The sequence below is a fragment of the Falco naumanni genome, chromosome W (genome assembly GCF_017639655.2).
Source record: "Falco naumanni isolate bFalNau1 chromosome W, bFalNau1.pat, whole genome shotgun sequence".
NCBI lineage: Eukaryota > Metazoa > Chordata > Aves > Falconiformes > Falconidae > Falco > Falco naumanni.
Window position 1 is genome coordinate 4,010,962 of NC_054079.1, and position 23,770 is coordinate 4,034,731.

The 23,770-nt window shown below is 38.8% G+C and overlaps 1 protein-coding gene across 1 annotated transcript in view; it reads left to right on the forward strand.

Moving 5' to 3' along the window:
• The window catches only part of LOC121080666 (fibroblast growth factor 10-like), a 118,349-nt gene that overhangs the window by 39,809 nt on the left and 54,770 nt on the right, over nucleotides 1–23,770 (forward strand). Inside the window, 2 exon segments of the mRNA XM_040578803.1 lie at nucleotides 13,400–13,512; nucleotides 13,515–13,824. Of these exon segments, the coding sequence (XP_040434737.1) occupies nucleotides 13,400–13,512; nucleotides 13,515–13,824 (423 nt within the window).

Consider the following 23,770-nt stretch of genomic DNA (forward strand, 5'->3'; position numbering starts at 1 on the left):
GTATTTCTCCAAAATACTTTTTTCCCGTAGTGCAAAATGCTACTTCCCTGTAAGAATAGTTATTTTAAAAATATAACAGATTTGCAGTACTTTCAAAGAGACCAGCAGGTTTTACCTAGAGAACTAGAAAAGCAAAGTGTCAATGCTTTAGTCTGATAAAATGTTTTCACCCTTGTTAAAAAAAAAATAAAAATATATACACAAATGGTGGCAGCTTGCCATGTTTTCCAGTAGTCACGCTAACTTTAAGCCTACCAACAGAAAGAAACAACATGCACTTTGAAAGAGAGTCCAAAGGAATGAGAGTCATTGGAATGGAGATATGACATGTTTTACCGAGCTCCTTTCTGCCTTCAGTTGCTTATTTCCAGTGCACTAGAATGGAAACACTAACAGGTGGTAGCCCAGAGAGAAAATATTTCCTTTTCAACTTTCTGTTTAAATGCAAGTTTATATCTTACCTTTTTGCTGTGTTCCAATTAAGAAACTTGTATTTTCCCTTATTTTTCTTCTGTTATGGAAGGCTGGTGTGATTGGGAATTCATCCCTACTACATAAGTCTCTGCTTACAGATCTAGGGAGGCAAGGTACCTTATGCACACTAGTATAGCTATTTATGCAGACCACATCAGTTTATTCAAAAGACTTATATCCCTGCCGAAGTTCAGGGCTTGATATGATAGTGCTCTCATTTGTTAAGCATGAACCTTTTAATGCTTAAAGAGTAAGAATGTTTCCAAAGGAGAGCAGCAGCGGAGACTAAAATGCCCAACTAAAAAGTAGGGGGAAAATACATTCAAACCAGACACCCCACACTCTCACAACTAACCCACAGGCATAAAATTGACTAGCTGTCTAAGGCTGCTAAGAACATAGACGCAGGATATTTTCCTAAAGGAAAAGGAGTCATTTCAACCTTTTAATTTACAAAGGGAAACCACACACCTAGGTGTTGCAGCTCTGCTCATGAGGAGCAATTAGAACATAATCTGGGTTGTTTATTTTTTTGTGCTAAGAGGTCCATGCTGAAAGATCAAAAAAGACTTATAGTCATTCAGTAAGCTCTATGTCTGTGATGCTTTTCAACTGGCTTTTGTGTTGGTACTATCTGCTTTTTTTTTGTTGTTTGGAAAGAATAAACAATCTCTTTAAGTAGGTAATCTCACTTGGGTTAGTCTGCTACAACAAAGCAAATTGTCCCTTCGTGTTAAAGTTGGATTTTAAAGGAAAAGAAACTAGAAAATAAATCAGTGCCTGTACAGCAAGCAGCAGCCATTCAGTTAAAGGTATATTCTTAAAACTGATACAGCCAATCCTTTCTAGATGAATCCACTTTTATCAAATACTTTGTGACTTAAGGTATATTGTTATAAACAAACTTAGCAAAGAGGTTGATTTAGTATATTTAAAACTAGTAACAGACTTCAGAGGCTAGAACAATTCTGCTTGCTATCTAAAGAGAAGTATAAAAGAAAACATATAAGCCATCAATTACAACAGGTGCCTTGAGGGACTTTTATGGCCAATAGTGACACCAATGTCACAGTCAAAGTTGCACAATTACCCCTGCATCTTTCCTAGAATGAAGGAGTCAAGCTTGCATGGCTCTTCTGACCCAAACTGTGCCAGCATGGCAAATAAAGTTGGGCAATATTTCAAACAAGCAATAAAAAAAATATTTCTCATGCTGTCAGCACAGAACCAGTAGTGAGAGAAATAGAATATGCTTTGGTGTTCCCAACTTCTGGTATCTTGAATCTCTCCAAAGATTTATAGGTGCTGTCCTAACAGTGCTGCTTGTTAGCGTGGTCTCAGGTTTGTTTAAAACAGTCCTAAACCATAGAAGGTGTACACAGTAGACCCCTTTGCCCATGATATTGGTTCAAGGATAAATCTGACTAACAATTTAAGTCAGTTGTGGGTTTTTTTAATAAAGGTGGAAGATAGTATTTAAAGAATGATTGCTTGTGTCATCCACCCAGGAAATGTAGGTCCCTCTGTGGGACAAGACCTATAATTTATTATATGGATATTCAACTTTTAGCATATTGTAAGGTCTTGGACAATCTTCAAGCAAGAGATTCTTCCCCTCTACTAAACTGCTTGGTTAGTTGATCTGTCATCAACTACCCACAAGAGAGAAGGAGGGTAAAAATAGCCATTCTTCACAACAAATTCCTTTCCAAATCTTTCAGATTCTCTGTCAATGCCTTTTCTGTGGCTACCGTTTTTGCAGCTACAGAGGACCTTGGTCAACAGGATGGCAGGCCAGCCATACAGTAGAAACTGTGAAATCTTGAGATTGGTACAGAAAGATGTTAAAACTTGCCAACAGAGTTATATTACTGCAATGACTAACAACAGACTGGGATACTGCGATCTGGTCTCTACTCTTGCAAAGACTTGTATGCAACCTCAAATTAACACATTGTTAGCCTGATCCAGAAAAGACTGATATTAACGGAGACCTTTTTCCAGCTGATGTCACAGACCTTTGGCTCAGGAATTCTAAATGCATCTGTTGGTTATGAGCACAAATTAAGCTGAGTTTTTGGGGTTTTTTAACTGATGTAAAAGCTTTAAATCTCAAAAATATAGTAAGAGCAGAAAATAAAATATAGTCGTTTCTTCAATATTTCATAAAAAAATAAGTTTCCTGAACTTAAACGCTATTTGCTTTACTTTTATATGACTGGAACATCTTTTCATTGTTTCAATTTTGATTTTGGGGAGGTAAGGCTATTGTATAGATTCATTACTAGTCCCTAAGCCAATGGATGTCATACTTGGGACTTGTTCCTCCTCACACTGCTGACTAGCATCCACTGTTGGAGGCTTCTGGAAAGTTACTTTTAACCACAAGTTATTGTACTAGCTGCAGGAATTGTGTGGAAGATAGATATGAGAAAGAGGAGCCTTCTGTAGCATATATTAGAAAGCAAGTTGGATTTGATAGCCATAATAGTTATTCCTGGCTCTAATGTTTGTGAAAAGAAACTTTAACAATAACAAATGTAAATTTTATTCCATATTTTAAAGAAAGCCTATCATGTACAAAGCTGCAGAGCTACAAATCTGGTAACAATTTAAAAAGAAAGGCAAGATGTAACTGAGAAATAGAGAAGCAAATTAAATAATTTATTTCTTCAAATTTTAAACTACATCAGATGATCAAAATAGTGAATGAACAAATAAGCAGATGAGCAAAATCTTATTTTGTCACCTATTTTACGATCCAAGGTAAGTGGACACTGCATGGGAAGAAAGTCTGCTGCATAGATGGAGTAGCAGACTAGGATTCTGGAGATTTGGCTCTTACCTCTTCTACTGGCCTTCTTGATTGCCTTCAGCAAGCCACTTCCACAGCTTGTACCTCTATGTCCTAGTATGTAATGTGGATTTCCTCTGTAAAGCATTCTAAGATCTCTTGGTAATACTCTCATAGTTAAATTGTATTATTTTCATATTTTAGAATCATAGAATATCTCAAGTTGGAAGGGACCCATAAGGATCATTGAGTCCAACTCCCTGTTCCTCGCAGGACTACCTAAAACTAAACCAACCATATGACTAAGAGCATTGTCTAGACATTCCTTGAACTCTGACAGGCTTGGTGCCAGGCTCCCTGGGGAGACTGTTCCAGTGACTGACCACTCTCAGTGAAGAACCTTTTCCTAACATCCAATCTGATCTTCCCCTGATGCAGCTTAATTCCATTTCCTCATGTCCTATCACTGGTCACCAGAGAGAGATCAGCACCTCCTTCTCCACTGGCCCTCCTTTGGACACACTCTAATAGTTTGATGTCCTTATATTGAGACACCCAAAACTGCATGAGAAGATCAGAAGAGTAAAAGTGAGAAAACTCTTGGGTTGAGATAAAGACAGTTTAATAGGTAAAGCAAAAGCCATGTACGCAAGCAAAGAAAAACAAGGAATTCATTCACCACTTCCCATGGGCAGGCAGGTGTTCAGCCATCCCCAGGAAAGCAGGGCTCCATCATGTGTAATGGTTACTTGGGAAAACAAACACCATAATGACAAATGTATCCCCCTTTCTTCTTCTTCCCCCAGTTTATATACTCAGCATGACATCATATGGTATGGAATACCTCTTTGGCTAGCTTGGGTCCCCTGTCCTGGCTGCGTCCCCTCCCAAGCTCTTGTGCCGCACCCCCAGCCTACTCACCGGTGGGGTGGGGTGAGAAGCAGAAAAGGCTTTGACTCTGTGTAAGCACTGCTCAGCAATAACGAAAACATCCCTGTATTATCAACACAGTTTCCAGCACAAATCCAAAACATAGCCCATAGTAACTATTATGAAGAAAATTAATTCTACCTCAGCCAAAACCAGCACAGATATAATTTATGCCACAGCACTACCCTTGGGCAAATAATATTAACAAAGGGTTATTTGCAGTATCCAAAATGGGATTTAATGCAGACAGGCATCTAATCAACTGAGCTTTGGAAAACATTTGTTCAGAGATTGTTTAAAGTTCATAGGAGCCTCAGGCTTCAACAAAGGTGCATTGGCAACTTCTAGTGTGTACAAAAGCACCTAAGCACCTAAAACTGGACAGGACTAAGCAAGTCAGCACACCAGTGATTCCATATATCATAGTGTGAGCATATATCCTGCTGGAATCCTGAAACCAAATCTGCTTATTTTCATGAGGGATTCAATCCCCAGTGAGTGTTAACAATCATACCTGTGAGAAGAGACAATTGAATTTCAGTGCCTGTTAGAACTGCTGCTTATTTATTTTGCATTAGTCAGTCATAAAATACATAAACAGACCATGGAACACTGACTGAAACCCACGTCTTTATAAAGAGAAATGCTTTAATCCTAAGGTACTGTGTTACAGTTGATGTTTTTCTGGACACTAGTCCATGCAAAGTGGAAAAGCAACATTAGGATTGAGTAAGAAGAAAAAGAGCTTATTTCACCTAACATGGCTCAAGCACTTTGTTGGACTGGAGATGTGGACCTAAATCCTCTTCAGGCAGAGGGATTTGAACCAAAAAGTCCTATTACATTAGCAAGAACCTGTGGATGAAAGGCAATCTCCACTTGTGCTTTCACCTGTTTCACAGTACTGATTCTTACTTCGTTTAAACAAAGATTTACCTTCAGTGTCTATAAATTCAAAGGAGGAGAAGAAGGCATCTTCCTCTAGTAGGGAAACAGCATTTAGGTTTCCAACAGAGTGATAATAAGGTCAGAATGTTTTCTCTTAGATATACAGACAACAATCTAGATGCAACAGGCTGTAGCTTCTTCTAGAGGAACCAAACATCTGATACTTAGGGACCATGATGATGAACATCACAGTGCCAAAATCCTTTTTTTATGAACAGATTCTCATGGCAGTTATATTGCACAGAAACAGGAGCTCATTTGTAGACATGATGATGTCTCCAGACACAGCAATTTCTGGCAGTTCTGACAGTGATTCAGTTCTGATTCCAACTTTGTATTGCATACATTTTCTCAGAAAAAATATGTAGGAAGAATATTTTAGACATCTTGCACTTACCAGTAAGAAATAACATTCTGACAGTCACATAAAAACATAACCAGTAACTATTCTGACATGAATAAAACACTGTCCATGTCTATTTCATGTCCTTAGTACCTTAACCTGCTGACATATTTATTACAGGTAATTTCAAGAAAGTTGCAAAAAGCCATCAGTGAAAGGGGGGGGGGGGAGGGGGGATTGGGGGGTATGGGAGGTGTATGAACATACATTTCTGAAGAGGTTGATTCACTCAGGATTTCTGGCAGTATAAATTAAAACTTCCAGAGTTTTTATTATTTAATTATTTATTTGAATGCCAACTAACTGAGGATATGATTCTTGGTAGAGTTCCCTGGGTTTCACATGTTTTATCTGTACAGAAAATACCACAAAATCTGGCTCAGTAAAAGAGAAAGACAAGACTACTTAAAACTGATGGAGTATTTAACTTTTTGACACAATTTAAAGCCAGCAGGAGCTCTGCAAGTAAACAGGCTGCAGAATCAGTCTAGGTCCATTTAGAGGACATGAATTTTTAACTTAGCCTTGAGCGACAAATAAACAGCCTCACGACAGAAGAAGCCCTTTTGAGTCACACAGCCTCTCCTGACCTCCCCCTCCCCTTTTCTATAAAGAGTCATGATATCACCAGCAAAATATCCTTTCCTTTAACTCAGCACCAGAGGAGTAAGAGGAGATTAGTCTACCTATTCTGTTACCACCGTCCCCAGCTAAATACTTTTTGAGCCAAGCACATGCACACATATCTCCTACTTACTGCTACCATAGCAAACCAATGTCCAAAACACCAAAATAAGGGTAGCTGAAGAGGTCCTTTTTTTCTCAGCTGCAAAGATGCATTCTTCAGACTAATTGATTACAAATGTTCACTTAACAAGCAAAGTTGTTCATATATAACAGTCATGCAATAGTGAGTCTTGAAGACTTTAAATGTTGTTCACTTGTCTTTCTAAATCAAAATCAAAATCACCCAGTAATTATTGTGAAAAAAACCAACATCCAGTACTTAAAGCAAATTTCTTTTTTAATCTAGGGGAAATTTGTATCCCAGAATTTAATGGAGTTAGCATTCTTTTATTTTTCCTTTTTTTTTTTTTTAACAGAGAGCAAAGCCTCTATATGAATGCACAGCATAGCTAAAAAAATCAAGGATTAGAAATTAGAAAGCGAGCAAGCAAGCAAGCAAGCACTGTGGTCTGGCATTGCCTCTGGAGGAAGAAGAAACAGCCCAGATAGTGTAATCTGACTGATGGTAAAAGTCTTGTTGTAGCCTACTAGTTTGTGCTGTGACACCCAAATCTGTTCAGTGTTCAGAAAGGAGATCTACACATGTCAGCCATCAATCAAAAAACTTGAGGGGAGAGGATGTCTCAGCCATCACTTATCTGCAGATGTACCACATCAAGAATAGGATAGGCTGTTTTCAGGGTCCACAGAACTGTATGTTTTCTGAACAGACCTTCAAGAACAAGTTTCCATTTTGGAGAAGGTATGGCTTTTTCCTAGCTCACATTTGAGGATACTAAGCAATTGCAAGAGAATAGAAGGATGCTTCTTATGAAAGCCACCAGGGAGCAACTTGTCCAATGGAGCTGTGTATAAGCTCCTAGTTTTAGCTTTCTGGAGGAGCAACTTTTACTGCCAACTGTAGAGGAAAAAAAAAAAGCTCAGCAGTGAGAGAAAGAGAGCTGACTTCAGTGGCTTATCAGATTATGTGTTTTGTTAGAAATTTGAATGTTTGTCCATAGGGAGCCAGGACCAAAAAGATGGTTTGGTAATTAAGAGATATGCCTCTCCTTTCTTTGCTTCCTCTCCCCGTTCTTTGGGTACAAGACACTTGCATGCTTTTGAAAACTGCTCAGGAGTTTATATCATATATACAAGCTTCTACTGCTTGTTATGATCAGTAACATATCTTGGTTTGGCAGATTCCAGACCGGTTTAAGGACTAAATGTTCCTGAGCTGCACTGAAAAAAACTGCAGCAGGTTTTTTTAATATTTAGAAATATCCAAGGAAGGTATTTTACCAATTATTGGCATGCAAAAAAAAAAAAAAGTATGTAATTTTCAAAGTTCATTGCTTTTAACTGCATGTAGGGTACATGAAACAATATCAGGTTCAGGGAACCTGGCATTTAGGAGTTTTCATCAGTAACTGGCAACATGGTTAAAATCTGCAATAATTTGGATCTGTGTAGCCAGTTCTTACCCACATGCTGTAAAGAAAAATAATCTCTTTAAACCTAGCAGAATGGATAACTGTTCTTCAGAGAGCTGCTTACATTTTTAACATGCTGTAAACATTTTAAATAATGCTAGAAAGAGACCATATTGTTATCCTTTGTCTGTCTTTTGATCTTAACAAAAAGCTAAACAATCTGCTAATAAATATAGAACTAATTGAGCTGCATTTCCAAAACCGTAATCAGCAGCTGGAGAGTTACCTTCTAACAGAAGAAAATAATCTTTAAAAAGATCACAACTCAGCAATAAGCTGATTTTGAGGGACTTTTTCTTTGATAGAGTCTAGCTAAGCTATGAAATGCTTAGGAAAAAATCCTGCGTATTTCAGCTGACTCCGTTCACATTTATTTTTTGTCTTCATGGTATCTTCAATGAGACACATTTGTCACATATATGCAAAAAGATATGGTTAAAGTATTAGGAAAGATGGTATCCAACCCTGCACAGCACTTCTGTGGAAACACAGATGGAATATACCCTATAAGAGATACTGTGCTACACATCTCCCAAATTATGCCATATATAGGAAGGCTGGCAGGTACCCAGCCTAGCTTGCAGCAGCTCCAGCACTGCCCGCTCAGCAGAAGGCATGGGGAGCTGCCTCTACTTCCCAGCCCTGTCCCACACTTCTCAGCTAGCAAAGGGCTCACTTCCATCACTCTTCCTCACACTGAGGTGCTTACTCACAGAAGTAATTCCAATGACTGCTACAAATTAACTGACAAAGAAGAGGCAATGTGTGAGCTATTAACTAGCTCAGAGGGAGCCTAGCTGGCTACCCTGGTTGCCTGTGGTAAGGCAAGCGTGTTCAGCTGTTGGGCTGATGTTCCTAGCAGTCAGCTCTACCAAGTCTGGCTGAACTAAATTTTGGTTATCTCAGGCTCATTTTGCACATGTCTCTTGTTATATCTGACCTAGAAATGCAAGTGGTTTTGAAATAAAAAAGAAATGCTGAAACACGCATTTTATTAACCTCTGCTAAACTGCTCAAGTTCTTTTCCAGTTTTGGATGCTTAGTTGGAAAGGAACGTGCTCCACGCTACCAAATCCTACTACAGGCAGCTAAAATAGTATTCTGGCTTTATATGTCTTATTCCAGCTACATATTGCACATGGATGAGTTATACATCCTTCAGTCTTGATCTTTGACAACTTAAGGGCTTACTTTATACCTCATTCTATACATAAAATTAGAATAATATTAATATTTGGACACTTTTTAAATTACATGGAAGTACATGAAAAGGTGAAAAATAAAGACAAATACAATGGTAATTTCGCAGATTTCTCAGAAGAAATCAACTGTAATTATGATATTTTTTTCCCCAAGCTTTAAGATGCACTTAATTCAGATAAAATGCAATGGCCTTCAGTCCCTGTTGTTGGTGGGCATGAACTCCACAAGTAAAGATTTCAGCAAGCAGCACTGCATCTTGAATCAAACATCTTGTCTCATTGGTGATTGTGGACATTATGTACTACTGCTTTTTCTTTATAAGTGAGATTAGTGTTTTATAACACTGGCAAGTTCTGCAGTTGTGAGCTGACATATAGATGGAGACATATAAGTCATCACTGGCATTTGGCATTCCTTGACTCGTTTCTGGCAGAGCTGCCTCTCTGGCAGTGACATTCCTGGCCCAAATCTCTCTCAATGAAATCACTGGCAAATTTCCCAAAACCTTGAATAAAAACAGAATTTGGTCCCGTGACCAGAAGATGCATGTGCATCTCTCATCATACCATAAGCAGCAAATAGTCATGATTCCTATCTAGCAATCCAAACAGGGGCTGGTGACATCTGAGAGCGAGTTGATTACGTTAACAATCAAAGGCATAGACAGAACGTATTTACAACACCAGAAAAGATAATGACTTGCCTAAGGGAAATCATACAAGGCAAAATTTATTCTAACTACCTTAAAATATTCCTTCTCTGATTCTAGTCATCTACTAACCACGAGGGGGAAAAAAAACCAAAAGCAACTCAAAAACATCCCTCCTTGCTGATCAAAAGACAAAAACATGATGTAAGCAATCACTAAAAGTATAAAAATTATTTTGTTCAGACTATTTTTCATTAAAATCCTCCTGTGTGATTTATTTCCCTGAACACTCTTTGGAAAGAAAAGAGCCCAAAAAGGAAATCCTTAAAATATATTTTCTATTTTTTGTACAGTTTTTAGAAAGGGCTTTCATTATTTTATTCTGGACAAGTCAATATAATTCAGCATTTAGAAAACTGTAGTGCAGGAAGCTTTTCACAAAATCTTAAAGCAATAAGAGGCAAAACAGAAACACTGTTTTAGAAGCAGCAGGTACCATTTCTAATCTAGGACCTGTAGTGAAGGTCAAACCTTCGCAATGGAACAATTAATAAAGGAACCCATTACGGTCTGATTGTTGCTCTTAAAAAGGAAGGTTGAATTTCAGTCCTTTGAAGTAACTGAGAATGATTCAGGCCTCGTTATAGAGATATAATCTACATTCATACATTTATGTTAGTGGTTCAAATCTATTGGGACAGATTGAATTCTGTTAAATAGTGCATCTTTCCTCCGGAACTTTTCTTAGGTTACCCGACAATACAAAATAGTGGGGTATTTAGGTATTCAACTATGCTATAAAAGAAAGGCTATACAGAAAGTAGAAAAAAGAATGAGATATAATCTAAAAAGCTATGTCAGCTTTTCATTTGGACTCTGTTTTGTAAATGTCCTCCCTGTCATCACACAGGATTGAAAAGGACCCTATGTTGTAGTAGTTTTAAGTACTGCACTGAATGTTCCACCTGCCAGAAGCAGATTTAATACAAAATTCTGGATATGTGGGTTTTGTTCTTAACCACAAGATCTTACAACCAACATACAGCCAATCACAAGCTAGAAATAGGTCTAAGCAGAACTCTTCTTGAGAACCATAAATTCAAGACTACCTATTTTTTAAAGGATTAGGGGTTAAACGTATCTGTTTGACCCCCACACTGCTATTTTCTCCTGCCACCAGAGATCCTAAAATGCCAATTAATTGTATTTTCCAGCATTTGACAGGAAAAAGAGAAAAAATGAAAAGTTTATTCAGTGTATAGTTTTAAGACATGGTAATTATTTATGATTTAAACTGTTGGAATCAAAACAACTTCAATTTTAGAAATAACATGTTGTGCCTTTCCTGACCTAGACAGCAAGCAAACACTGGCATCAGCTTTGCAGACGTACATGTAAGCTGTCAGGCATTCATTGAAGAGTAGGCTTTTGCTTTTCATTTTGGTTTTATTTCTTATTTTATTAGTTGCCACAAAAGGAAAGCCTAAATCAGATTTACCAAAAATTTTCTGAAATGCTTTGTACTCAGTGCAAATACATGCAGAATAAATACTCTGAAGTACCATAAACATCATAAAACATTGATTCTAACATTAAATGGTTTCATATTTAAGGCTGTTTAAATGTCACCCTTCAGAAGCTGAACACATAAATTTAGGAGCTGTCTCTCTCCAGAATAAACACCATAACTGGAGAAAATAATTTCTAATTTCTGTTGTTAACAATATATTTAACACCCTAATCTAATGAATCAGTCTAATTTTAGAACTTCATTCTTTGCTGCATTTTCTGTTGTTTAAGATTGACTCCAAATGCCAAATGTAATTGCATAGGCAGTTTTCCATTGCATTCCACTGATCTGTGTTATTAAATTGCCTCTACTTCAAAAAAGTTCTGGTTTTACATATTGAGTAACTTACTGTGTTTCTGTACCACTTCTCTGCTACTCCATCCTCTTAGCAAACATTCTACCTACTTGCATTCCAAATCAGTTATTTTACAATACTAAATACTGAACCAAAATTTAATATCTTGCATGCTGCCCATATCCTGTCAGTCCCTGATCCCTTACCTTGGTGTTAAAAGTTAATATATCATATGGAAGATGCCTGTTAATTACTGGGAAAGTTGACAGTTCATTGATGGGCCAGAAATATGAATCTGTCATAACATTCAGTATGTGAAATGAGAAATCCATTAGGAAAGATGGAATAAAAGGAAAAAAACGACATATGCCCCTCTAGGAAAATAACAGCTTGAAAAATTGCTTTAAAATAGCCTTAAAAATGGGGAAAAAAAGTTTTTTTTCTGGCAAAGGAAACTGTATTAGTTTAAAAAAAACCTCCAGATTTTATGGGGAAACCTTTGCAATGCAAAGCCCCTTTTGCTTTGAAGTCAGACCTGATTCAGTAAATTACTCATGTTATCAATTAGAAAATGGTCATTTAGGGCCCTGATTTCTTTTGAGACAAGAATGGTGAGGGTGGGGAAAGACACAATAAATCTTTAGAGGCTTAAAAGGAAGAGCAGGCTAAAGCACTAACTTTTTATTTCAGCAACAGAAGTGAGAAATCAGCGATTCATTAAAAGAGGAAGAAAGACCTCCATGGAAGCTAGCAAAGAAGGAATAAGAGCTAATTACATCTCTTTTTACTCTCTATGACTAGCATATAATCTGCTTTTCCAGGGTCTGCCTGTAGCATATACATCTTTCCAACCTCTCCACTCAACTCCTCCTCCAGCGGGGTGGGGGTGGGAGAGGGGGGGAGATCTAGTAGGCAACAAGCTCCAGGTGACTTTCTCAAGCACTTCACTGCCAATAAAATCAAATCCTCCGCTAGAAAACAAGTTTCTTGGGGAGGGAGAAGGGAAATTAGTAACGCAAAAGTCTCTAAGCCATGCTGGTGGCTGGTGCTCAGAGAAGAATGCGTTAGGAGCAATTAGCAACACAGCCACTGCCTTTGGCTTATCTGCGGCTGAGGAGGAGAGAGCATGAGCAACTCCTAAAGCTCTCTCAGCAACAGGCACCACTCACTCCGACTACAAAAGGATTTCAGATGTCCCACCCCTGCTTGACCCCACTGCAAATGAGGGTTAACTAATAGAGCCATATCTCACCTCCGAATTGTAATTGCTGACATTTAGGCTACAGATTCCAACCTATTTACAACTAAAGGGGGAAAGATAAGTTGGGGTTTCTATTTCTCTCTCTTCTTTTTTTTTTTTCTTTTTTTTAATACCATTCTGAAGAATTCAAAGCAAAACAAAGAAGCTGTCTCCTCTAGGGTTGTCAGTGAGAAAGGATGAGTTGTGCAACTGGTTTGGGATTTGCAAAAAGGCAAGGAAGTGGGGATCAGCAGGTGTAAAGCCACAACGTGTGTGTGTGGGGGTAAAGGATGGGGGTGTGTGAAAAATCCCTTCCAACACAGTGTTCTGCTGGTTATTATTTATTTTTGTTGTTGTTGACTTTGCTGTCATCTGTTTTTTCAGACCTTTTTGCATCTAAGATGGCGAAGAAAGGAGTGAGGAAGAGAACAAAATAACTACTGGGAAGTCTCAGACCAAGTTGGGGAGTGTATGTGTGTATGGAGGGGGGGAGGAAAGAGAATTAACCACAACAACCCCTCCAAAAAAACCCTTCAAAACAACAGGTTTGGTGGTTGTTTTTTTTCTTGAGGGAGGACTCAAAGGCAGTAACTTCTGAGGCAATTTGTCCCCTGAGTTATGGATGTTGGTGCGCTTACTTCATGCCAGATCAGAGCTCAGAGGAATCTAACCAGAAACAGCAACCGCTGGCTCTCCACTTGCCTTTTACCAGGTTTTACCCTTCCAGTATGTTTCATTTGCTAAGACATTTTCCAGCACCCAGAGTTTCAGTACAATGTGCAAATGGATACTGGCAAATGGATACTGACAAATGGTGCCTTAGCCTTTTCCCACCTGCCTTGTTGCTGCTTGCTGCTGCTCTTCTTGGTGTCTTCTATGCCTGTCACCTGCCATGACCAGGGTCAGGACATGCTGTCCCCGGAGGCCACCAATTCTTCATCATCATCCTCCTCTCCCTCCAGTGTGGGGAGACACTCGTGGAGCTATAGTCACCTCCAAGGAGACGTGCGCAAGAGGAAGCTCTACTCTTACAACAAGTACTTTCTCAAGATCGAGAAGAACGGCAAGGTCAGCGGCACTAAGGAGAACTGCCCCTTCAGTAAGTACGGTTTTGCTGCCGTGCTGCCGGGCGGCGGCTGCTGCCTCCCCCCCACCCCGAGCGCAGCAGCCCCGGGTCCAGAGCGTCTGAGACCTCTCGTTGGGGAGGGGTCGCGGGGCAGAAGCGAGATGTGGTGAGCTCGGCTTCTCCGGGATGTCGCTTCTTGCCAACCTATATCTGCAAATGTCTCCATTTACATTTGTTTTGCAAGTGGCTTAGCCCAGCACAGTTTATTTCTTTGCCTGGCAGAAGAGCAAATTGGAAAGATTCGTAAGGATGTGGCGGGGGGTGGGAATTGTCTCCCGAATCTGAAATTTATTATCCCCTGTAATTAAAATGCCTTGACGAGAACACTGTATTGAAACAATACATCGATTTCTCCCCGAGCTGCACAAGAGTTATCTGCTCCGCGCTCCCTCCTCCCCGAGCCTGGAAAAAAGGGGATTTTCCTTCGGGCTGGGATTTTGCCTGGATTTACTCTTCGCCGTGGGAGCGCCCAGCGGGCGCTGGAATCCGGTGCGCAGCCGCCCACGGTGAGGCTCGTGCCTGCCGCGTCCCTGGTGTGCGCGCCGCTCCTGGGTTGCGGCGCCGCTATACTAGCTACTACTCACCCCATTGTAAACATATGGGACTGGATTCTCACAGAACTCTCGCATTTCGTTGTCTTTTTTTTTAAGATATTATTTCAAATTAAAAGTCGTATGGCAGTTTCTATGGCTTTAGTATGGCAGTTTCTATGGCTTTAGTTTCAAACTTTTCTGTAGTACTAATTAGGCTTTTAGTAATAGCATGCTTCTGGTAATGTATTTTTGGCTGTTAGTGCTAGAAATGTACCTTTTATTATTTATTTATTTTCCTGCCTGTGCAATCTCAAAATGGAGTAACTGTAGTAAATCACAATATATTGTGCATTGTAATTTAAGTGACTGCATCCCACTATGAGAGTATGCTGTAAAAGTAAACTTTGTTATGGAAGTGTTGGAGGAAACTCTAACTTGCTTCACTGGTGGAGAACTGTTTTGGTTCTTGGACTGTCTTACATATTCCCAGGTTTATCCGGATTTAAATCTTCTATTAAATTAAAACAAAGTAACTTAAGTACATCCCTTGTTAGCTAATGTATAAAGTACTTCAGCTGGTTGCCATGCTGTATGATAGACGTTGTTAATTCCACTGTATTTTTATTAAATACCCATAATATAGGCTTGTAAACAGGGAGGAGAGGGCTGCTGTATCATATTGTCACTACTTTATTTGCTCCACCTTGCAACTTCATACTTTATTATGCACTTAAAATTTGTAAAAGCTTTAGATGTCAAAGCAGCTGAATCTTAACACCTCCCTTTCTATATTTCATAGAAAGCCAAATTCTTGAAAAACAGAGCTTCTCTTTGATGAATTTGTGTGGAACTCTGTCCTAGAACTGTATTTCTTAAATTAATTTGTGGAGGACAGTGTCATTCCCCTAAAATGGGATTCTGAAAGCTTTGGGTGCATCTCTGAGAACACCAAGCCATTCTATGTAGAATATCACTGCCAAAAAGGCTATAAAGGGCCCAATCTGACAACAGTGTATTCAGAGCAATAACTACTCATCTAAGCAGTCTCACTTAGCCAGCAGAACTGCTCAGTGACTAAAGTTGCACGTGTGCATGAGCTTCTGTGAGATTTTGCTAAGAGGTAGAATACACTGAAATGCACATATAAATCTTTCTACTCTCTCAGCCTAAGTGCAAGAACAACCTGTAACTATAGGGTGTGATATATATTCCCTCCCCCCTAGTTTTCCAAGCAGTACATCAGAAAGAGAGTTGGCATTCTTGGTGATGTCACGGTTATTTTCACATCTTCAGAGTATCTACTGAAAGAGAGAAGAATGTAATTTTTTTTCATATAAATGCAAACCAGTGCCATTAATATGCATACTTGTATTCTGTCCCTCAGGTTTATGTCCAGTGAAGAAGACTCCCATTGTCTTAAAACTTGCAATTTGCTAACCACGCTTATATCACGAGGTCAGACATACTGTACAAATCTTTAAATACAAACCAATTAGATCTTCCTAGCAAAAGTTAGGTCCAACAGTTGTATGTTCTTTATCAGTCATTATAATTTGCAGTGAGGAATTGTTTTCTGTAAAAGCACATAAGCTGAGACCATTTAAGTAAATATTTACTGTGCCTTAATTTCAAGGGTGTCTGTGTAGCAAAATGTTGCAAGTGATTCACAAAATCTATGCTTTTCATAACCTCACATGTAGCTGTGCAATCAGAATGCTGCTGTAATCCCTAGCTGGACTGATTCCATACAAATATGTGGTATCATTAAGGTAGTAAAAAAAAAAAAAAGTAATTACATGCAAACAAATTTCTGCCATGCATAAAGGGTTATTCAGTCAGCCCACTAAATTGTAGCCTGTTTAACATTAGAGGCTATTTAATCTCTAATAAAATTCCTTTTTCAAAACCATGCTTTCCTAAACAAATAATAGTGATTATTGACACATAAGACTTTGTTTGAAATATTCTAATTTGGGGGCTAATTTTCTTTTTTCTCATATTCTAATGCTTAAAATTCATTTATGCTGCAGTAAAGCCTTATCTGTAGGGCTGTAAGATCATGATATGTTGTGTATTTAGACAATAGCTTTCATGGCTGGCTGCCAATTAAGCACTGTCAAGTAAGAAAAACAGTTGGAGAAAGAATAAACATTCAGAAAACATAATTTTGTCCCTGGCCCTTAAAATGGCTCAAGTAGCATTCATAGATTTGCTCTAAAAATATTGTCTTGAGTGCACTGAATAAGTTTACTTTGGCCGATGTTTTCCAACCTGATTGCTTGGAACTATTCCATCAACCTTTCTCTACCTATAGGGTAATGGAAATAGAGGTGGCTTCTGACTGCTCTGTCAGGAGGCTGGGGGAGCTTGCAGCATTTGGCATAGATGGAGGGTGTCTGTCACTAGGTAGAAGTAGAACACTTTTTGGTTTTGGGGTTTTTTTTAATTGTTCCTTACATTTGGAGTTTGTCCTCAAAATGCAACTACTCAGTATTAGTAGCTGAAGAACAGTAATGCAATATGCAATGCTTAATTAGCAGCAGCTAACCTGCAGTCTGTAGGGGGAGTTCTGCCTGAGTGAGGATTGCAGGATCAAGACATTATTTAAGTACGTGTTTAGGGAGTGGAGTCTGTGTCATTGAGCCTGGATATTAGTAAGAAGAATTGCTGGAGCGATTCCTGTGGGCTTTGGACCAAGCAGTGCTATACATAACCTACGGTAGATGGCGGCACAGCTACTGTCTGGTGTCACCTCTGCTCGAAGTAGGTGAACAAGAAGGGGCTGGAACCTCAGCTGTATGAGCTAATGTAGTTTAAGCAAAGCTAAAAGGCCTTACACCAGCTGAGACCCTATTAATTTGCCTTCTGAGCATCCACAGTGGATTAATCCAAACAGTGCAAAGGCACTGCAATTGCAGAATGTGTGTTTACTGGGGGAGCTAGCATGAAATAATTAGCTGCTACTCACAAATTAAGCTATTCCAGGCTTTTCCCCTGAGTATGTGATTATCTTTTATACATATCTTTAGGACCTGCTGAAGTCCCTGATAGTCTTTGGTTTTGCTTTAGTTAGTGTGGTATCAGATTAACACCACAGTGGTTGTGTAGCAAGAGCCTTATTTTGTAGCCCAGAAGATTGTAAACAACCACTCTGCTAGAAATGCTGAACGTTACTACTGAGGGATTTAAGTGTGTGCATATATATGTGACATAAATATAGATTTATACTGTGTATTGGGTTATATGCATAAAAATAGCATTAAAAGTGTTTTGATTATATGTACTTGGTTTGATACTCAGTTTTTGATTATACCTCAGGTGTAATAAAATCATAAAGCTTGATAGGTACATTAACCTTGGATGTGCAGCTCAAACCAGGTTAGAATACTTGGTAAGATATGTTCTTTTGCTACTGGTTTTTTGGTTTGTTTTTTTTTTTTTAAGTTAGCTTTTTGTGGTTAATTGACTCTTTACAAGCTGGTGTTTGTAAATTAATGTGAGAACTTTTCTCTATTTTTCTAAAAACAGATTAGTGAGCATATGTGTTTTGTTGGTTTACTCTCCATAGAGATCTAGTTTATTTTTTTACTGATTAAAAAGACTTAAAATAGGAAATAATACTGACTTAGTGAAGTAATTTGAATCTTAGGTTCTTTAATATTAAATGCATATGTTTTTATGGAGATGATTTCTCACTTTAAGTCTTTTTTTTTTTTCCCTCTACCCTGTAGAACTCAGTTACTTTATAACCAGCAGTATACAACCTTAGGCATTTAGGATTTATGAATGTGGAAAGAATTGTACTATTTAATGTCTACGTGTGAAGAGGGTCCCCCGTGGAGAGTCGGCCAAGTCACGACAATCACACCAATATGGCTACATGCCGTGCTCACTTTATTAAACAAACAGGTCATATTTATAACTTAAACCGCTCACACGACTTTACACACAGGTGATTAGATAAAAGTTTCTGTTCACACGGGCAGGCGAGATCGGTGAGCATGCTGCAGGCACCTGATCAGAGTGTGCCAATGAGAGTGTGTTGATTTTGCGGTTCCCAGGACTTGCTCTGCACCTGGCTTCTTGTTTGTGCATAGCTTGTTTTCCTTCTCCCACTGCTTGTTCCCAGGACAATTTAAAGCTGCTCTGCAGCTTCAACTAACAGGTCTGGGTTGTCCAACCCAGACAATGGTAACATATGTCCTCGGTCCTTTAAAAATCCCTCTACATATCCCCCTTTTTCTTTTTGGACAACCCATGTCTGTTTCACAATATATGTGATACTGTCCTGTTACCCTTACTGCAATTCCTGCCTTGTGGACCCTCCATGCTGGTACTGTAGCCCTATCATAAATCTGTTCAACATACAGTTACAAGAAGTCTTTTTGTCTTCATAAATCTAACTTATAGCCACTTGCAAAAAAGAGTTGGGGCAATTGGAAGTTTGTTCTTAAAACCACAGAAGAATGAGACCAAGAGGCATACAGACTTATAAATGCCATGCTGCTGTTTTAGTGGGAGGGTTCTCAGGTAGTGGCTTGGTCAAAGCTTCCCTTGAAGATGGCATTAGCTGAGTGAGCACTATAGAATGTGCTTACACTTTTGAAACAGCTTGTATGCGTTTAGTTGTAGGATAAGATCCTCTGTTTTGAAATAAGGCATTTTAAGATGACTTTCAGATATTTTTGAACTGTGTGTGTGAATAGATGTCTTTTTACTTCAAATGAGAGTCAGATCAGGTCCTGTAATAGGGGACTTTTCTTCCACAGAGCCTTTCATTTTGGAAAAGGAAAACCCCTTCTATAAGCAAGTCTTATTAACCTGTGTGTCTTAAGTTAAAAATAGCAGATACTTGTATGAACATAGGACATCTCCTCTCATGGAGGATTCCTGACTTTTCCTCTGAATAATAGAAACACAGCAGGAGGGTTCTAAATAGGGGAAAAAAACCCCCCATTTTTGTAAGCAATATTGTATTGTTATTCTTAAGCTTAATATTTATGATGATAGCATCAGCAAAGCAAAGAAATGATTTGGTCAGCTTGGGATTTGTTATAATGCTCCCTTCATGGCCTGTTTTTATTTGTTTTCTCAGTTTTCTGAAGAGCTTTCTGAATCAGGTTTTTAGTCCCTTCTTCCCCAAAATAGCACTGAGATTAAATTTCAGTTAACATATTTTGAACACTTGCTACCATTGCTTGCAGTCACCGTAAGATGCTGAAGTACCTTATTGTAGTATTCTGGGGTTTGTCATCTAATGACCTCTTTGACACTTTGAACAGCACAAATAGTTTGAATGTTTATCAGCATTATCAACCAACGTCAGCTTGATGAGACTGCATGAAGAAGTAAGCTTTGCTTGCTTTGGGCTATAACCAAATTGTCAGAAATGGAGGATGCATTTAGTCAATGTGAGCACATTTATGTTTCTTGGTCAGTGGGTATACTAGTACCTCTAGTCTAACTGTATGTACTTATCAAATTTTCCTCCTTTGGCTTCAACAACTTATTTTGATGCGTTATTTTAATATCTTGCAGCCTTTCATTGTTCAGATACTTTGAACGCAAAGTAGTCAATGGTACTTGCAACCATTAGCTCTGTTAACTGGAAAGATCTTTTTCTAGCAGCATTAACTGCTTTTGTTGCTAGTGTCAATTTGTCTCTTTTAGTTACAACATAGTAAAAAGGAGACAGAAAATGCTGTTACATGAAATTTTGAAAAGTCAGCCTGGGAAAGCTCTCTGTGTTTATGAAGAAAACTAAAATATTCAAGGGGAGGAGTGAGGAGGAAGTGGCTTACACTTTAATCATTGAAATGATATTAAAATTGAATTTATTAGGCAAGTGGATTAATAAAACTGATTATGCTATTTCATGAGTACAGTGCAACAAATGGAAGTTGCAAGAGAAAAATGGTTACAAGTGAGCCAGGTCATGTGCTAAATAATGGCTTTAAAGACACTCTTTGCTTTTAAATTAGGTCCCTTGTGTTCTTTCTTTGAACATTCAGTTCTAATTGCAACAGTAAATCAAAGAATACATTCAAAGTAGGTTCCCATGTAAAGTGGACAACTGGACAGTGCTTTTCACTGATACTAACATGTGCATCCAATTACTGGGTTGATATACTCATAGTGTCAGCAGTAAAGCATTCCCCTGTTTTATAGTTAGCCTGAAAAATTATTAGCCTGTCCCTTTCACATTTACCTCTAAATAATCTCAGTAGTGTATATCTTCTACAGTTAAAGAGGAATTTTCACACACATCAAAGTTTATTTAAAAAAAGAAAATAATTAAAACTACACCAAAAAGTTTCATTCCTTTTCTTCCTTCTCTTTTCACAATATCTAATGTTGTGCAAGAGAGGAAAAGGCTACAGATTCTAGAAACATGAATGCTTATGAATTTTATATAAAAGCAAAAATCGGATCTTTCATAAACCTTGATTTAGTAAAGCAGTATGCTGCCTACTCCTTTTCATGGTGGAAAACATATGTGAAGGACAATAAACTTGTTTTTTGCAGTTCCCAATTCTTCATCCTACATAGGGAGCAGAGGTGAAAATGGGGGGCCTGAGGAGTCTAGTTGCTCTTCCTCCTTCTGCCACTGATATTAGAGGTTCAAAACATTGCCTAGAAATAAAGGAAATATAAGTTTTCTTTCAGGTTCCTGATGCACATCTGTGCAGTTGTAGTCAGTGTGTGTGTGAGTTGGGGAGGGAATGCTGAAGCATTCAGGATGTTGTTTAATTGTAATTAAGGCATTGTGCTAAGTGGAGGCTGGGTATAAATCAATGATATTGTGCCTGCATGAGAGGAAGGGGAAGTGTGACTAGTGCCAGAGCAACACTAGAAAGGATGATAAGAAAAAAATAGGGGCAGCATGTGTTATGAGTGGGAGAGAAGTGGGGAGAGGGGGAGAGTGTGGCCTACTCGTTTTGGCAGCAATGAACTGTTGGTGACTGAATTGTCCTGTCTCATCTCACTGCATCATCAGTTTGCTCACAGCCTGAACTAATGAAGCCATTAAGGTGACTGTTAAATTTGTCTAAAAGTATGTAATTGGTGTTGGGATATAAACTCTTCCCACTCCCAACTTCGTTGTATCTTCTCTGACCCTATTCTAGAGATACTATTTGGTAAGTACTCTGGGATTCTCTTCTTCAGATTATCCTCTTCAAGAGGATTAATAACCGGCTTTATTCCTAATGTCAAAGTCAGTACAGACTACTTGCAAGCAGAAAGGTGGGCAAACTTGCCATTGGAAGTAATAAACTATTTTAACACATTTGCTTATAGTTGCTTGTCATGGTTTAACCCCAGCCAGCAACCAAGCACTATGCTCACTCACCCAGAGAGATGAGGAGGAGAATCAGAAAGGAATGTAAAACTCAAGGGTTGAGATAAGAACAATTTAATTGGTAAAGCAAAACCTGTGCATGCAAGGAAAGCAAAACAAGGAATTCATTCACTACTTCCCATCAGCAGGCAGGTGTTCAGCCATCCCCAGGAAAGCCGGGCTCCATCATACATAACGGTTACTTGGGAAGACAAATGCCATAGTGCCAGATATCCCCCCCTTCCTTCTTCTTCCCCCAGTTTATATACTCAGCGTGATGTCACATGGTATGGAATACCTCTTTGACTAGTTTGGGTCAGCTGTCCTGGCTGTGTCCCCTCCCAATTTTTTGTGCCCCTCCAGCCTTCTTGCTGGAAGGCAAGGCCTGAGAAACTGAAAAGTCCTTGATTTAGTATAAACATTACCTAGCAAAAACTAAAAATATGTGTGCTATTCAACATTATTCTCACACCAAAGCCAAAACACATCACTGCACCAGCTACTAAGAAGGAAATTAACTCTATTCCAGCTGAAACCAGGACATTGCTTTAAGAAGAAAAAAGTTGGGGGGGTGTCGCGACGGAGGGAAGACACAGTCACTCAATATGAGTGATCAGCAGACTTCGTTTATTGTCCCTTACAGTCACCTTTTATGCCTTCTTATAATTAGCTCATACATATTACAAAAGTTAAGCTCATTATTGGTTAGTTGCCTAAATACCAAGCCCGCCCCTAGTTTCTCTTCTGTAGTTTTCTGTTCCCACCTGCAACATTCTTTTCCCACCGAAATCTTCCTGTTATTGTGTAACAAAAACAGCCAAAGACGGTGTATTTTGCTTTACTTCAGATAAGCTGAGAGTGATGTGCATTTTTGTCCAGCCAGCTGGACTATGTCTATGAGACCTTTTTCAGCTAGCCAGTTATCCACAGGGGGGGTTGTTTGTTTGGGTCTTCTTCAATTTTTCATTACACTGGTACTGTCTACTATATCTGTTATGAGAAACATATACCTGAAGGACATCAAGATATCCTGAACTTATAAGGGTTTTAATCTTTTGGGTATGGAATAGGGTATTTTTATGATTGATATGTTTAGTGTTATCAAGTATGTAATTTTTTAAGCTTGTCTTTAAGTTTTGAGGTAGTTACATAGTTACAAGCTCATGTATTCAGTAACTGTTACTACAGTGAGCAAGGGAATATACACTCTAGACAAAGTGATTATTTAATATGAAGTGGATTTTATAAGACTGCGGGTTTAGTGCAGCCTTTTCATACATTTTTATGACATTTTAGGAGATGCTAAAGCTCCTGGTGTTCACTGAAACAATCTTTTTACTTCAACGGAACAAAGTTTGTTCTCTGTGTGTTTCCCAGATACTTTTTTTTTTCCGTATGGTTTTCCTGGGGGTAAACATTAAAAGCGTAAACTATATTGATCTGAAAGTACCTTTCCCATCCACATGTAGTATTCTTAGTACCTGTGGCATCTGTTCCTTACAGGCAAAGGAAGGTAACAAAAACCTTACCCTGAACTGTCATCTTAGCTGACTTCAGTGTCTTCCTCCCCTGCCTCAGGGGAAGCAGTGGTACACATGGCCCATGTTCTGATGACAGGACACATTTCCTTTGTCAAAATGCTAGTGCTCATAACTGAAGTACAGAAATTGCATGCTCACTGAGGATTTGTAGCTGCAAAATTAAATAGTAACATGAAAAGAAGTAGCAGAGAGTCTAGAGCTAACCACGTGAGCTGAGCTGTGGCTGCTTTTTGCTGGTCTGCTTTAAGGTCTAGTCCTGGTTGCTCAGCTAGCTCTCTAGATGCTGAAAAGATAACCTCCTCCTGTAAGAGATACATGTGTGGTTTTGGTGCTACCCTTACCAGGTATCTGGGTCAGCAGTAGATAATTTGGCCAAAGGGCTGTGCTTAAGGCACCACCATGTATAAACTGGAGCCGAAAGTATGAGCTGAGTTTCACCAGATGGTACAACCAGACATCCAAACCACTGCAAGCTCTTTAAATTATCAGTTTACCTGGTTCTGACA